Source organism: Sinocyclocheilus anshuiensis, unplaced genomic scaffold (genome assembly GCF_001515605.1).
Source record: "Sinocyclocheilus anshuiensis isolate Anshui unplaced genomic scaffold, SAMN03320099.WGS_v1.1 scaffold739, whole genome shotgun sequence".
In the NCBI taxonomy this organism is placed as follows: Eukaryota; Metazoa; Chordata; class Actinopteri; order Cypriniformes; family Cyprinidae; genus Sinocyclocheilus; species Sinocyclocheilus anshuiensis.
Genome location: NW_015551105.1, coordinates 515,690 through 531,008, shown reverse-complemented (window position 1 = coordinate 531,008; position 15,319 = coordinate 515,690). Strand labels below are relative to the sequence as shown.

Genomic DNA, 15,319 nt, shown 5'->3' with positions numbered 1-15,319 from the left:
ACACGCACCCACTCGCGCTCACACACACACACACACACACACACACACACTAACTCCAGTCCTCAGTGTCATGTGATCCTTCAGAAATCATTCTAATATGCTGATTTGCTGCTCAAGAAACATTTATTATGCTTAATATTGTTGTTGAAACTGTGATACAATGTAGATACATTTAGTTGAATTGTACATCATTTTAAATATTAAAATAAGGACAATATTACTCCGTGCACCTTCAATTTTCCCATAGTGACCTTTGTGCATTTGTGCTTTTAAACAATAGAAATGTGTGTTGACAGAAGCAACTGTAAATCCAGCTGACGGTCAGTTTTTCTCCGACAGATTAACCAGAGCCGACCGATGACCCTAGTGGAGGAAACGCTCTCATATCACAACGAGGCGTTCAGCGAGTACGACTACTCCACCTCAAATTTTTACGACAAAAAGGGCATCTACACCAAAATAGAGGAGCCACTGCCATCATCATCTGTGAACTTACCATCAGTTACCTTCAACAAATCCTTACGGCAATCAAGACGCAATTATCTGGCACTGCGGCCCAACGGGAGGCCCGCGAACAGGTTAACAATAAAACTGTGACATTTCATGACTATGTTGTGGTTCGGGAATGCGACGAGGAGTGTGAAGGAAATACAGAGACTATGTTCACAACAGAGGCGGAGATTTGTACCGATTCAGAAGAAATGAACATGGATTGTGAATCAGGAAATGACGATTTAGATCTCCCAGAAGAATTTAAAATACAATCACAAAGAATCACTTCATATTGTGACGACATAGACAATGAGTCAGAAATGCTCAAAATGAGTAGTGCTCAATGCTCAAAACTAAAAAGAGTCAACCGAGACTTCGAAATACATAATACGGACCACACACAAGTAAAAATGGACTTAGAAGATAGAATTCATGCAAAACCACTAGAAATAAGGCAACAAAAAATAGCTGGAAAGCACCGATTCAAGTCTAATATACAGAGAATACGAAGACACTCAACTGAGAGTCAAGAAAGAGATCATACAGTAACACAAAACTCAGCATCCAAAGATACTACTACACAAGCAGAATTCTCCATTTTTCAAGGAGAGCCATATATCATTAACCCTAAAGCCTTGGTTTCAGAGGCCAATAAACTGGCTGTCAACTATTCAGACGGCTTCAAATCAGATGGTATCAGAAAACCGGATGATCTTAATTTAGATCCTCAGATTTCAGTAGCTGAAATGTATGTACAAAACATTAATGATAATGATGTTCATAATTTACAAACACATCTAAGCACATTAACACTCGACTCGGGTCAATACAATGGATCTGAAGAACGTCTGGCAGTAGAATCAAACAACACAGAAAGCTCAAACACATATTATGTTAACGAGGACATTGCAACAAATTTAGATGACAGTAGCCCAGAAGAGGACTCTGTATCTAATCTAGACACAAGCAGTCAACATCTGAAATATCTTCATGATCCACATGACACTCAGATAGAATGTTTCTGCAACACAGACACACATGAAACTAATGATAGGAAATGATAATGGGAGTGATACTTAACTCAATGTTCGTATTGAGCTTGAGCACCAAATGAGCCTTTGTAAAATGGGAAAAGAACAGATTTGGCATCTGCTAGGCCAGTGGTTCCCAATCCTGGTCCTGGAGAACCCACAACACTGCACATTTTAGATGTCTCCCTATTCAAACACACCTGATTCAACTCATCAGCTCATTAGTGAAGACTCCCAAGACCTCAAATGTGTGTGTCAGATAAGAGAGACACCAAAAACGTGCAGTGTTGGGGGTTCTCCAGGACCAGGATTGGGAACCACTGTGCTAGGCAATAAACAGATGGGTGAGTAATACAAGCTTTAAAAGTTTTAAAGTTTGCTTACGTATGCTGTCCCGCACCAATGGTGCCCTTGTGCCCTTCCTACATGTACATCATTGCACACGGACATGCTTCCTTTGTATTGAAATTGCACTTTACGTTGCAACATGCCATCTCAAATAAAATCTACTGATTACAAACAATAAGACAGCCTGTGGTGTATAGTTCTGCTAAAATTAAACTTATGTGGGACTCGTTCATTATGATAATATTGAATAATATCAAAGTAATGGAAAAACAGGTGTAATATGACTAAAAAAAGTTTGGGGGGCACAAAAAAGTAGTCCATTTGAAATGAAGTAAAAATAACCAGCTCACCCCTAGTGGATAAGATTAGAATCTGCGCAAAAAAAAAAAAAAAATCACCTGGAAACCCCACAAATGGAAACCCAATTGATATTCATTTTAATCAATTTTATTGAGAAAACAATCTCAGCTATAAGACAGTATTTACAATACCTGACCACAGCATATTGAATAGATTTCACATTCATTTATAAACATATATACACAAATTATATAATAATGTTAGGAGAGAAGGTCATTTTCAGTCATGTACAAATTGCAGAGGGGGAAAAATGGTAAGACAACCAAAATAAAGTCTCGCATAATAACGTCAAAGCAGCTTGAAGGTCGAGGGAGACGGAAAAAGGCACTTGAAGAAAGAACAGCTTTAGTTTGTTGGTTCAGTTCATTAATGAGAGCACTTCCATGTAATATAGCTCTAACTGACAGGTCGCAGCGGGTGGAATGACATACAATGACCCTTCAAGCAGGGGTTTTATTCATAAATGAACAGCTTTTATCTGTCCTTGTGTCTACGTTCCTTTGCAAATCAAAGAAAAATAAAACTGATCATAGATCAACAAAAACAAGCTTTGACATTCTGATACAACCAATCCAGAACTTCTGGTTAGGCGTATTTTGAGCCAAAGACAATGACATTTTTCAAAATCTTTACTACAATCTACTACTTAGCGTCATGTCCAATCACACATCCTCTGGCTAAATGGAGATAAACACAAACACGTAGTGGTTGCAAAGCATTATATATTATTTAGAAAAGTAGTTTACATAAGGCTATCCTTTTTTATATACCCAAGAAAAAACTAACATATTGTGCAGTGTAAAAACAAAATTGGGTGGTTATTGCTTTATGCTGTGTCGGGTTACACACATGCCATTTTGCTGAATTATATGGGCTCATTTCAGTGCATTATAGGCCATTAGACAAACCTCTACACAACACTTTGACAAGCTTCACAAGCTGACCTGAATACTACTACTTCAGTGCATTTGAAATCACATCTGATTCCAACAGTGATGAGTGTTAATCTACAAAAGATGTGTTCACGGAAAAAGTCAAAATAAAAAAAAATGCATTTGATCGAGTTGGAAGAACAGAAATGCTTTGTAAACACAATGTTTCACAATGTGGCATGCTTGAAATTATAAAATAAATGATTGTTCGTTTTGCATTTTTTAAGTGCAAAGTTGCCAAAATTAAAACTCATCATGTCGGACCAGAGCTTCTCCAAAATCTGTCACTTGGCTCCCGACAAACAAGTCATACTTATCCACAATTTCCTGCTTTGTGAGGCGTCCGTCCTATCATGGAAATAAAAGAAGTTATTCAAGCAGCTTTCAAGATAAAAAAAAAATTTCTTACAGACAGAATCATCATTTTTAGCTGTCACAGTGAATTACCATGCTTTTACCTTATCTGCGTCAGACTCATACAGCAGGTGTTTGGCCTCAGCCTCTGCATGGTCGTAGTCGGAGGGCATGATCCAGTGACGGGTCTCGTCCTTATCCATACGGCCGTCTTTGTTTTTATCCCTGAACTCTGTAAACTGTTCTCGTTCCGTTTTCACCCATTCTGGTTCATTTGCATCTCCATTCTGACTGTACATATCACCTGACAAACACACAAAGACAAGGGCAAAAGTGAGACAAAATCAATACACTGAACAGGAAACTGATTTCTGTCCATTCCAGTCTCTCTTAAATACACACAAACACACTTGAAAAAAAGAAAACATTTAACTTACCAATATATTCATCAAGGTCGATGAAACCATCTCCATTTTTATCAATGTCCTCCATGGTCTCCTGTAAACCAAACACACACAAAAACCTCCACAATCCAAGCAGTACTGCAAAATCTTGATCCAGAAATGAAAATTGTCTTTATTAACACGTATCAAGTTGTTCCAAACCCATACAACTTTCTTTAGGGGACACAAAAGACATTTAGCAGACTGCTGATGCTTCAAACTCCAAAAAGAAAGAAAAAAAAAACACTTTGTATGTGAGTATTAAAATAGAAACCATTATTTGATATTGTAATAACATTTTGCAAGATTATTGTTTTTTTTCTGTATTTTTTATCAAATAAATGCAGCCTTGATGAGCATAAGATACTTCTTTAAAAAAACATTACAAGTCTTACTGATCCCAAACCTTTGACTGGTAGTGTATATCATGATTTATGATATACATATTGATATTCTGCCAACGGCCTCTTTACAGATGAAAGTCTGTCATACGGGTCTGGAACAACATGAGGGTGAGTAAACATTGACAAAAGATAACAGCAAAGGTATATGGAAGACATTTTGTAGCATTCTGATTGTCCAGACGTACCAGCACTATGATATCCTTCATGTAGTCAAACTCCTCTGGGTGAAGGAATGCTGTAAACTCTTCCTTATTGGCCCTCATGTCACCATCATGGTTAGCCATCTTGAAACGACGCTCATCTCTGGCCATCATCTGCCTGTAGTTAAAACCATCCTTGGGATCTGCTTCATCTAAACACATGATGTTAGTCTGGATTTCCAGCTATTCATAGTAAATGTGATTTTTTTTCTTGACTTAAATCAGTTGTTTTCAGGTCAGACATTGACTACGGAGTCTTAACAAATGGATTTGATTTCAATAGTAGATAGTCAGTCCAAAAGCTCGAACTGAAAACCAAATATTTTCAAACACATCACACACACCAAGGATGTAGCCGTAGGTAGCGTTCTTGTACTCCTCCCAGGAGACATAAGCGTCTGAGTTGTGATCGTGAGTCTGCCACTGCCGCTCCACATCGTCATAGATCCATCGCTTCTGAGCTTGTTTGATCCAGCGTTTCATCTCATCAGCGGTCACAAAGCCGTCATGATCCTCGTCAATCTTTTCTGCAATCTTACTGTAGACAGAAAGAGAAAGTGAATGATTTGGGGAACTTTCTCAAGTGAAGAGCTCATCAAAATGTGGTGTGTTTTTACCCCAGTCTCTCTTTGCTCTCCTCTGGCGTGAGCTGGTCGAAGGTCTTTGCCTCCTCTTGCCCAAGAAAAGCCTCGTGGTCATAGTTGAAGTTCTCATCATCGTGCTCATTGTTGCTGAGGGGGGCGTCGTGATGGACGCGGTCCTTCTTCAGCATGGGTTTGCTGGAGGACTGAAGAACGCAGAGGGCAACGACCAAAAACAGCGGCAGCAGGTCCATCTTCTCGTACACTATTTCAACACCATCAAAAAGCAGCAAATTCAGTCATATGTATATATGTACACACATGTATATGTGTGTGTGTGTGTGTGTGTGTATGTAAATTCTTTTTACAGAATTGACTGTGTGTGTGTGTAAACAGACAACATTGTTACACACTCACTCACTCTCTCACTCACACACACACACACTCACACACACACACACACACACACACACACACACACACACACACACACACACACACAACCCTGATACTAGTGTAATAAAGTGTTATATTGCATTTTTTGAATGAATATCCCCAGTATTTAGACATGCAAACATCATTTAAAATTCCACACATTAAGCCTCGTGCAAATACCCGCAACTCTCAAACGACATAAATAAAATAGCTTAGCATAACACTGCATATCAGAGAACATATGAATGAACGGTTTTGTTTTATTGCAAAACTGCAACTTTACCTGGTGAATTTTGTAGCGTTTCTCACCGCCCGGCTGATCTCAATAACTCCGGATGTCAAACTAGTTTGGGAAATTGGGAGACACTTCCTTTGGAGGGCCCTCTCAACTGACCAATCAGATTGGAGATAACGCTCAAACCTCGTTTAACGGACCAATCAGATTGAGAATTTCACTCAGGACCGCCCGTGCAGAAGTCGTCTGAGTCGCTAGGCGATTGGTCCGCTTCAATCCAAACGTGATTATGTCATTGGGTTAGAACTGCCACGTCCTCAAGGCTCATCTTTCTGCAGTATTTGTTTAATTATAGTTTGATTATAGGTACAATTTATTAACACAACTTTAGATTTGTTAAAGTTGCTCAAAGTTTTGTGGCATTTAAAAATGCTTTTATTTCAATCCTTAAATGATTGAAATAAAAAACTTAAAAGAGTGCCCTAAAACTCTAAATTGAATACTGAATACTGAATACTGAAACATCAGAATACTGAATTGTCTTTATATTATGCAAAAATTATACAGAACTATACTCTGAAAAACATTGTATATAATGATATACAGCCATAAATCTGTGGTTACACACAAGGTCAGCAATAGTCAGATTAGTGCTTTAAAGATATGGATTTTCCAATGATTGGTCCTTAAATTATTATTTAATCCACATGGTTACATTTGGTCCTTGATTATATACTATAATACATTTTAAGTTGTAATATACATTTTTTCTATTATTATTATATGTTATTTTTTATTTAGTTCTTCCTATTCCATCAATGATATATATATATATACCATTATAATATATATATACCATTAAATTTCCTTTAAGACTTTTGCATTGTAGAGTTTTATGATAATTAATGACATTTTCAGTAAATTCTCATTACTGAAATGTGAAAAGGATATTATTTAAAATTAAATAATTGTTATCTAAAAAAATAGTAGTATATAGTATAACAGTAATCATCATCAGCAAGAATAATGAGAACAAAACTCAAAACATGAAATGCATTTAAATGTCAAAAACCTTAAAACGCTAAATAAATAAATAATAAAAACAATGTACCAAAATATACTCTTTTTGCCTTCATGCAAATTACATTTTCTTTTAATCTATACATTTTTAAAGTGAAATATAACCCATTCACCCAAAAACAGTTTTGAGAAATCCAAGCAAATTGGAAAATTTTGTAATCTTGGAAAATTCCATAATCTTTCCTACGCTGATGAACTTCAAGTCCCCCAGAATAATTTCTGATGAGGCTGTACTATATCTGTATATTACATTTTATTTTTTTTATTTAATTATGAAGTGTTCATAAATTTCCCCCTCCAACTGTTTATGAGCTATTGTGTTTTGTATGGGAGTCTGAAGTCATAAGACTATGTGCGTGTCGGAAAAGATGCGAGAGATGTAGGTGGCGGGAATGCACCTATCTTTTGTTTGCCAACCGCCATAAAACTCCAAAAGAAGAAGAAGAAAAAGTTGTAATATACAAGTCATATTGTGCTAACTTCTGTCAGCCACTGAATGATTGTCTGATTAGCCCTTTGCCATAACCACATCCTCCAACAGACAGGTAATGCATACACACAATTACTCACATGAAAATTGGCACCTTTTCTGATTGGCTAACACAATCACATGTTTCAGTGATACTGGTCAAGAAAGACAAAAAACAGCAATTGACATTGACATTTTGTTTATTATTACAGAAAGAAATAAACCAAAACACATAGATTTGAAGATTTTATGATAAGAATGTACAAAATACAGTTTAAAATTCTGTAAACATCAGCAGAAACGGAGGACACACTGACTATTCAGTGACATTGGGCAACGTTTTTTCCCACAGCTGCCTCTCATGTTTGTTTCCTTCCGTTTTCCCTTTCCTTTTTTCACCACGCCAACGTCCAGCATGTTTCGGTTGTGTCACGAGTGTTTTGTAATGAGTGTCAGGCGGCTTGTAGCTGTGGCCCCTGATCTACTGGTAGGGCAGCAAGGGCTGCGACCTCTTTTCTGGGGGTCGGGGATGCGAAAAGTGTGTCCAGGATTCCCAAGACCTGTAGAAGCTCTTGCTGAAGTTCTGCTTCCCGACCCAACACCTCCATAAGACGCTGCAGCTGCCGCTCGACTACAGGTGACTGGTGAAGAACCTGCTGATACAGATCTACACACACACGTTTTAATATGTAGAACACCTCTGAAAACCAGAGCAAAACAATACTATTTCATAAGCAGCAGTTCACTTCTTCATTCTCATTTGCTTACATGCACATGATACAATATGAAACTCACCAAGAACAATATCCCCGACCATGAGCAGAGGCCGAGAGAAGCGTGGGTCAAAGATGTGCCTGAAAAACAACACACAAAAACGCCCTCTAATTTAATTTCAGAATCCTTTCATATCAAGTCATCATCACAAAATAAATGTATTGTGGTATTAAATGCCTTGAACCAAGAAAATGTGGTCAGGACTCTCGTGACTCTCGTTTACGCTTATGATTGTGGCCTCCTGTTCTGGCTCACTTTTGTGTTGTGTGACCCAAACCCTCAATCTCAACACACCCTGTGAACCTGACTAAGACTTTCCTGGTGCTTTAATCGTTCCAAGAAGTTCAGTTTTTGTCACAAGAATTTAATGGAATGCATTTCACAGAATATTAACAGTGCTGAAACTCTTTTAAGTGTAAATCCCACACAGCCAATAATTCAATAATAGAGCATTTTTCAGAGTTCCTCTGCGGTTGAGCTCTATGATAACCGCTACGGTCACCTCTGGTTTACTGGTGCGTGTCCATGTCTGTGAAACATGCACAAACATATACCGATATCTTCATCTGGACAGTCACAGCATATATCAAACTGCATTATATCCACACGGGTGTGTGCTCACCTGCAGAGCAGTGTCCAGCGCTTTGGACACCTCAAAGCTTTTCAGCTGTTTGTCATATTTCCGTAGATATTGCTTCACTGGTTTACTGACCAAGAAATCATCCTAAAAAAGACATGAAAAGACTGTAAGACACAACTGAAGAAAACAATGCAGCAAAAACGAAGCACACAAGTTCATTCAAACAGTCTCATATGAAAATACAAGACTCAGTAAACATGGCTTCTTATTTTACGAAGATATCTTAATTTATATAGCTTACATTTGAATATAGCTGTAGAATAGCTATGTTAGAGACCAATTTTAGCTGAAATGTTAGCAAATAAGACATTTTATTAAAATAATTAAAATCATTGATTCACTCTGAAAAAGCAAACTAAAATATAAAATAAAATAAAGATCACCTGTTTGGCCACATACTTCTTGTGAAATGTTAGCAAATAAGAGATTTAATTAAAATAAATAAATTCATAAAAGAAAATAAACATTATGGTTTGGCACAAGGTTCTTGTGAAATGTTAGCAAATGTGACCCTGGTCCACAAAACCAGTCATAAGGTTAAATTTCTCGAAATTTAGATTTATACATCATCTGAAAGCTGAATAAATAAGTTTTCCATTGATGTATGGTTTGTTAGGATAGGATAATATTTGGCCGAGATACATCTATTTGAAAATCTGGAATCTGAGGGTGCAAAAAAAATCTAAATATTGAGAAAATTGCCTTTAAAGTTGTCCAATTGAAGTTCTTAGCAATGTATATTACTAATCAAAAATTTGACAGTAGGAAATTTACAAATATACCCCAGCGACTTAAGACTGGTTTTGTGCTCCAGGGTCACAAATAAGAAATGTAATTAAATAATTAATTGATACATTCATTCAGAAAAATAAAATAAAAATCACATGTTTGGGCACAAAGCTCTTGTGAAATGTAATTAAAATTAATTGATTCATTCGTTCAGAAAAAAAAAAAAAAAATGAATAAGAAATGTAATTAAAAATCATTAATTCATTCATTCCGGAAAAAAAGTAAAATAAAACAAAATAAAAATCACATGTTTGGACACAAAGTTCTTGTGAAATGTTAGCAAATAAAAAATCGAATTAATCAAAATTTATTGATTAATTCGTCCAGAAAAAAAGAAAAGAAAACAATCACCTGTCTGGGCACAAAGTTCTTCCCCTTGACAAAGACCCGGTATGACGGGCCCCGTCGCCTTCGACTAGTTAACGTCTCTTTGTCTTTTTTGTGTTTCCTGTGCCTGACACTCAGCACACCATTGGTCATCCCCACAGCAACCACTTCATCATCAGGCTAGAGGAGAACCACAATAGCAACACTTCAATTCAAGTGCAAATGAAACATCACATTATAAGTTCATATTTATAGATTTCTTTGTGTAAATTAACTAAACGTACCGCAACAGCCATACTGAGGATGGATGCATCACAGTCGAAATTATGTACAACCTTATAAGAGGAGTTATACACTTTGACATGCCTAAAATCAAAAGCAACCACAACAAATAAATCCAACTTTCTCACATCAGGCTGACAAAAATGCACAAAGAAGCACTTTATAGCATTTTATGGCTCACACATGCAGACATACCTGTCCAGTGATCCTGTGAGCAGTTTGTTGCCTACAGAACTCAGACATGCACACGTAACTGTTTTGTGATGATTCTTAAGAGAAACAAGCTCCTGTCCGCCTTTCAACAGGTCCCAAATTTTCACATAGCGCCCTCCTGTAACACATACACCACCTTATTTCAACCGTTTTTTAGAAAAGCCACATTCAAGCTGTCATAAAATAGCACATCAGATGAAAACTACATTAATGCACCAAGTCTACAGTATATTTCTGCATTATGAGCTATGAGAATAAATGGTTGCAAGGGGTTCTAAGCATTACTAATCACGGTGTGGTTAGATTACGAGTGTTGTTCACCTGTGGACACCAGCAGGGCTTCTGACGGATATAACAGCACACACTCCACAGGATGGCCGTGTTGCATGGTCATCACACTGCTCCCTGACCGCATGTCAAACACTTTCACTGTGTGGTCATACGAACCTGCAACGGAGACGACCGGCATTCAGGGCAAACATCAACTACTGCACAAAAGATAACCTATACATTTATATCTATTAACATTATATGTGACCCTGGACCACAAAACCAGTCTTAAGTCACTTGGGTATATTTTTAGCAATAGCCAAAAAAACATTGTATGGGTCAAAATTTTCGATTTTTCTTTTATGCCAAAAATCATTAGGATATTAAGTAAAGATCATGTTCCATGAAGATATTTGGTAAATTTCTTACCATAAATATATCAAAACTTAATTTTTGATTAGTAATATGCATTGCTAAGAACTTCATTTGGACAACTTTAAAAGGCGATTTTCTCAGTATTTTGATTTTTTTGCACCCTCAGATTCCAGATTTTCAAATAGTTGTATCTCGGCCAAATATTGTCCTATCATAACAAACCATACATCAATGGAAAACTTATTTATTCAGCTTTCAGATATTGTATACATCTCAATTTAAAAAAGATTGACCCTTATGACTGGTTTTGTGGTCCAGGGTCACATATATTTATTAATATTAAATGTACACTATCGTTTAAGTTGGTACATTTTTTTTAAATGTTTTTGAAAGTCTCTTTTGCTCACCAAAGCTGCATTTATTTGATCAAAGACACAGCAATATTGCGAACTATTATTAAAATTCAAAATAACAGTTTGCTACTTAAATGTTTTTTTATTTATTCCTGTGATCAAAACTGAATTTTCAGCATCATTACTCCAGTCTTCAGTGACACATGATCCTTCAGAAATCATTCTATTATGCTGATTTGATGCTCCGGAAACATTTCTGATTATTATTATCTGTGTTGAAAACCGTTTAATATTTCTGTGGATTCTTTATGATTACGAAGTTCAAAATAACATTTATAGAAATCCATTATAAATGTCTTCACTGACACATATAGTAAATTTAATGCATCCTTGCTTATAAAACGTATTTTATTTTAGATTTTATTATGTATGTTTCTTGAAAGTTTGTGAACCCTTTAGAATTCCTACAACGGCTTGTAGGAACTTTAGCCCATTCTTCAGTGCAGAACCGCTTCATGTTGGTGGGTTTCCTCCTATGAACTGCTTGTTTCAAGTCCTTCCACAACATTTGCATCGGATTGAGGTCTGGACTTTGACTCGGTCATTCCAAAACATTAACTTTGTCCTTTAACCATTCTTTGGTAGAATTACTTGTGTGCTTGGGGTCGTTGTCTTGCTGCATGACCCAATTTCTCTTCTTGGACAGATGTCCTGACATTTTCCTTTTAGAATCTGCTGGAATAATTCAGAATTCATTGTTCCATCAATGATGACAAGCCATCCTGGACCAGATGCAGCAAAACAGGCCCAAACCATGATACTAGCACCACCATGTTTCACAGATGAGATAAGGTTCTTATGCTGGAATGCAGTGTTTTCTTTCTCCAAACATAACGCTGCTCATTTAAACCAAAAAATTCCAATTTGGTCTCATCCGTCCACAAAACATTTCTTCAGTAGCACTCTGGCTTGTCCACATTATCTTTAGCAAACTGCAGATGGGCAGTGATTTTCTTTTTGGAGAGCAGTGGCTTTCTTCTTGCAACTCTGCCATGCACACCATGGTTGTTCAGTGTCCTTTGCAACCTCACAGACTATTACACGTCTTGATTTTGGAGTGATCTTTGTTGGTCGGGGAGGGTAACAGTGGTCTTGAATTTCCTCAATTTGTACACAATCTGTCTGACTGTGGGTTTGTTAGAGATAGCTTTGTAACATTTTCTAGCCTGATGAGCAACACCAACTCTTTTTCTGAGGTCCTCAGAGATCTCCTTTGTTCATGCCATGATGCACTTCCACAAACATGATCAAACTTTGATAGATCCCTGTTCTCTAAATAAAACAGGGCAGGCAATGCCACCTGATGGACTCTAATTTCACCTTCAAATTACCTGCTAATCCTGAAGATTCACATACTTTTGCCACTCACAGATACATAATATTCGATCGTTTTCCTGAATAAATAAATGACAAAGAAAATATTTTTGTCTCATCTGTTTGATTTGGTTCTCGGTCTACTTTCAGGACTAGTGCGAAAATCTGAGTATGTTTTGGGTCATATTTATGCAGGAATATAGAAAATTCTAAAGGGTTCACAAACTTTCAAGCAGCACTGTATATGAAATTAATGCATTCAAACATTAGATGTATCAGGATATTTATAGGCATAATATTAAAATACGAGAAGACATAAAACATAATATCAAAATTGAATTAGTAATGTCAAAATCAATTAGTAAATGGTGAGGAATGTGATTTCCGTATTGCTAAAATAATGAATGGTGAAAATAATATTTTCAGACACACCATTGGTCAAGCAAGTCCCGATGTCCCACAAATGTACTTTTAACCTCACAGACTAATATGAAACGAAACAATTTTTTATTTTTATTTGATTTCTGCCTAATTTTATTTCTAACCTACAGATCTGGCTAAGCAAATAGAGGTGGATAGAGGTGTAATGATCATATGTGAGGTGCAGATGAGAATTAAAGGTGGTTACCTGTGACAAACAGATCTGGGTTGAGTTTGCTGGGGGCGAGAGCTCTGATATAGTCTGTGTGTTCAGTTATTGAGCTGAGCTCAACAGCACTGGGAACATCCCACACACGGCACGTCAGGTCATCAGACCCCGACACCACACGAAACCCGTCAGACAGGAACGAGGTCATGTGTACCGCCCTGCACATTTGAGATAGCAGAAAAGACACACAGAAAAGACAGAGCTGCTTTACAGGGGGGAAAGATGTGATTTGAGGGATTTAAGTTATTGAACATTATTTATTAGCAATTATTTCATGCCAGGTCATACTTGGAGTGTCCTGTGAATTGTCTGAGAGCCACTCGGCCGCTGATGTCAAACAGACGGATGAGACCCTCTTCACTTCCTGCCACTAAAAGCTTCCCGTCGCCTCTGAAGCTTCCTCCATACGCTGTATCCCGAAAACGTGTGAAGCTCCGTATGGGCTCTTGAGAGTGAAGTCCATATACGTGGATCTGATGCAGAACATTATAATATCAACAATATTGCATGCAAGTGAATCTCACAAAAAACAAGACAAATGTAGCTTGAAAGGTAGTTTTAAGAACCACATTTTCTCCTCAAATCATCTGCACTGTAATGCATACGAATATTTTACTTATTTGTACCTCGGATTATTTATTATTAATAAAGGTTCTCATTGGATATAAGTAATGTTTACTGCATTACTGTATTTACAGTTTTTTTTCCCCTTTTCTCATAATTCCAAATGTAACAACTAATTAGTATTATTATCATTAATAATAATAATAATAATAATAATATACATATAAACACACTGCATACATACTATTTAATATATTCATACAATAAACCTGACAGGATATTTATACACATAACATTAACATTATAATAAAAACATTATACATGACAACAAAATAATTTTAAAGCTTTTTTGTAATTCTATTTACTGGATTCATAATTTGAAATTAAAATCAGCATAATTTAATGCTGTATAACAAATACTTTATAATTTAAATCTCTCTCTCTCTCTCTCTCTCTCTCTGTATATATTAATATAATAATAGGCATGAGACTGAGAACTGATACAACCATACAGAAAAAAAGCTCTATACGCCACTTTGAATAAAAGTGAAAATGAATACATGAATATATCAATATGAAAGAAATTGAATGATAAATGGACTCACTCTGGTGGAGGCTGTGACGGCATAATTGTGAGGTGGGAGAGGAGAGAAGTCGATCTTTGTTATAGCACCAAACTCTTTTATTTGCACGGGAGACTGAAAGACAAAACGCAGATTGTCAGTGTAAATAAATACTGAAAAAAAACTTGTAAAAATGTTGACTAATCAAAACACCTAAGATATACACTTTCCATTGGACATATAAATTATAAATAAAATCTCTTGATGTTGAAAAACCATTGTGTGTCAACACATCTCAAACCTTGTAATTCTTCCAGTACAGCGTATCCTCTGTTACGTTCTCTCCTAGTTTAGGAAGGAACTGAACTTTGGTGGGTTTAAATGAAGCCATCTCAGATATAAACACTGATTCTCAGCTAAAGCAGGTTCCCTCTGAGGACCTGCAATATAACAACACTTCAGGTGACTTCTACATTCATACGGTCATAATGCATACAACACAACGAATATAAGGCATCGGCACGTTACACAAAATAAGTTCATATCACAGGTTCACAGACTTCAGATTTTGAATAAATCAGAACTGTCTGGATTTCATCTTGATACCGTTTTCAAAATCTTACATAAATGTTTTTGATTACTACATTTTCAGTGACTCACAATATCATTTACAAATGACACATTTGTAAGTCTTTCCGATATATTTCATATATATAAAAATAAATATAAAAAGACAGTCACATTGGAAAGTTATATATATATATATATATATATATATATAT

At 36.4% G+C, this 15,319-nt stretch overlaps 3 protein-coding genes across 4 annotated transcripts in view; 1 reads left to right on the top strand and 2 right to left on the bottom strand.

Annotated features, from left to right (window-relative positions):
* Positions 1 to 678, top strand: part of LOC107662909 (cadherin-related family member 5-like) — a 7,132-nt gene extending 6,454 nt beyond the window's left edge. The window contains exon 15 of the mRNA XM_016453039.1: positions 340 to 678. Within this exon, the coding sequence (XP_016308525.1) occupies positions 340 to 597 (258 nt within the window). The 3' untranslated portion in view covers positions 598 to 678. The remainder of the gene's footprint in view (positions 1 to 339) is intronic.
* A 2,046-nt stretch (positions 679 to 2,724) lies between these two features.
* Positions 2,725 to 5,962, bottom strand: LOC107662890 (calumenin-B-like). Of its 2 annotated transcripts, none has more exons than XM_016453008.1 (7): positions 5,864 to 5,962; positions 5,182 to 5,421; positions 4,909 to 5,102; positions 4,550 to 4,716; positions 3,955 to 4,015; positions 3,622 to 3,821; positions 2,725 to 3,511 (listed from the first exon to the last, which is right to left on the bottom strand). In XM_016453008.1, exons 2-7 carry the CDS (start codon positions 5,397 to 5,399, stop codon positions 3,407 to 3,409), a joined length of 945 nt encoding a protein of 314 aa, XP_016308494.1. In that variant the 5' UTR covers positions 5,400 to 5,421; positions 5,864 to 5,962; the 3' UTR covers positions 2,725 to 3,406. The 2 variants fall into 2 exon arrangements, with proteins under 2 accessions (XP_016308494.1, XP_016308493.1); XM_016453007.1 differs by having other exon boundaries at positions 5,182 to 5,410.
* Positions 5,963 to 7,789: 1,827 nt separating this feature from the next.
* LOC107662854 (U3 small nucleolar RNA-associated protein 15 homolog) overlaps positions 7,790 to 15,319 on the bottom strand; it is an 8,151-nt gene continuing 621 nt past the window's right edge. The window contains exons 2-13 of the mRNA XM_016452969.1: positions 14,839 to 14,977; positions 14,580 to 14,672; positions 13,699 to 13,883; positions 13,390 to 13,568; positions 10,711 to 10,836; positions 10,372 to 10,507; positions 10,179 to 10,260; positions 9,919 to 10,074; positions 8,761 to 8,862; positions 8,567 to 8,667; positions 8,160 to 8,218; positions 7,790 to 8,031 (exon numbers count right to left, since the gene is read on the bottom strand). Of these exons, the coding sequence (XP_016308455.1) occupies positions 7,817 to 8,031; positions 8,160 to 8,218; positions 8,567 to 8,667; positions 8,761 to 8,862; positions 9,919 to 10,074; positions 10,179 to 10,260; positions 10,372 to 10,507; positions 10,711 to 10,836; positions 13,390 to 13,568; positions 13,699 to 13,883; positions 14,580 to 14,672; positions 14,839 to 14,928 (1,524 nt within the window). The 5' untranslated portion in view covers positions 14,929 to 14,977 and the 3' untranslated portion in view covers positions 7,790 to 7,816. The remainder of the gene's footprint in view (positions 8,032 to 8,159; positions 8,219 to 8,566; positions 8,668 to 8,760; positions 8,863 to 9,918; positions 10,075 to 10,178; positions 10,261 to 10,371; positions 10,508 to 10,710; positions 10,837 to 13,389; positions 13,569 to 13,698; positions 13,884 to 14,579; positions 14,673 to 14,838; positions 14,978 to 15,319) is intronic.

What these genes read in the sequence shown, in the direction of transcription:
- LOC107662890 (XM_016453008.1), bottom strand. Translation starts at nt 5,399, where the DNA reads ATGGACCTGCTGCCGCTGTTTTTGGTCGTTGCCCTCTGCGTTCTTCAG. An exon ending in TACCTACGGCTACATCCTTG is followed by an intron (nt 4,717 to 4,908) that starts GTGTGTGTGATG and finishes TCATGTGTTTAG; the next exon opens with ATGAAGCAGATCCCAAGGAT. An exon ending in TGAAGGATATCATAGTGCTG is followed by an intron (nt 4,016 to 4,549) that starts GTACGTCTGGAC and finishes TTTGGTTTACAG; the next exon opens with GAGACCATGGAGGACATTGA.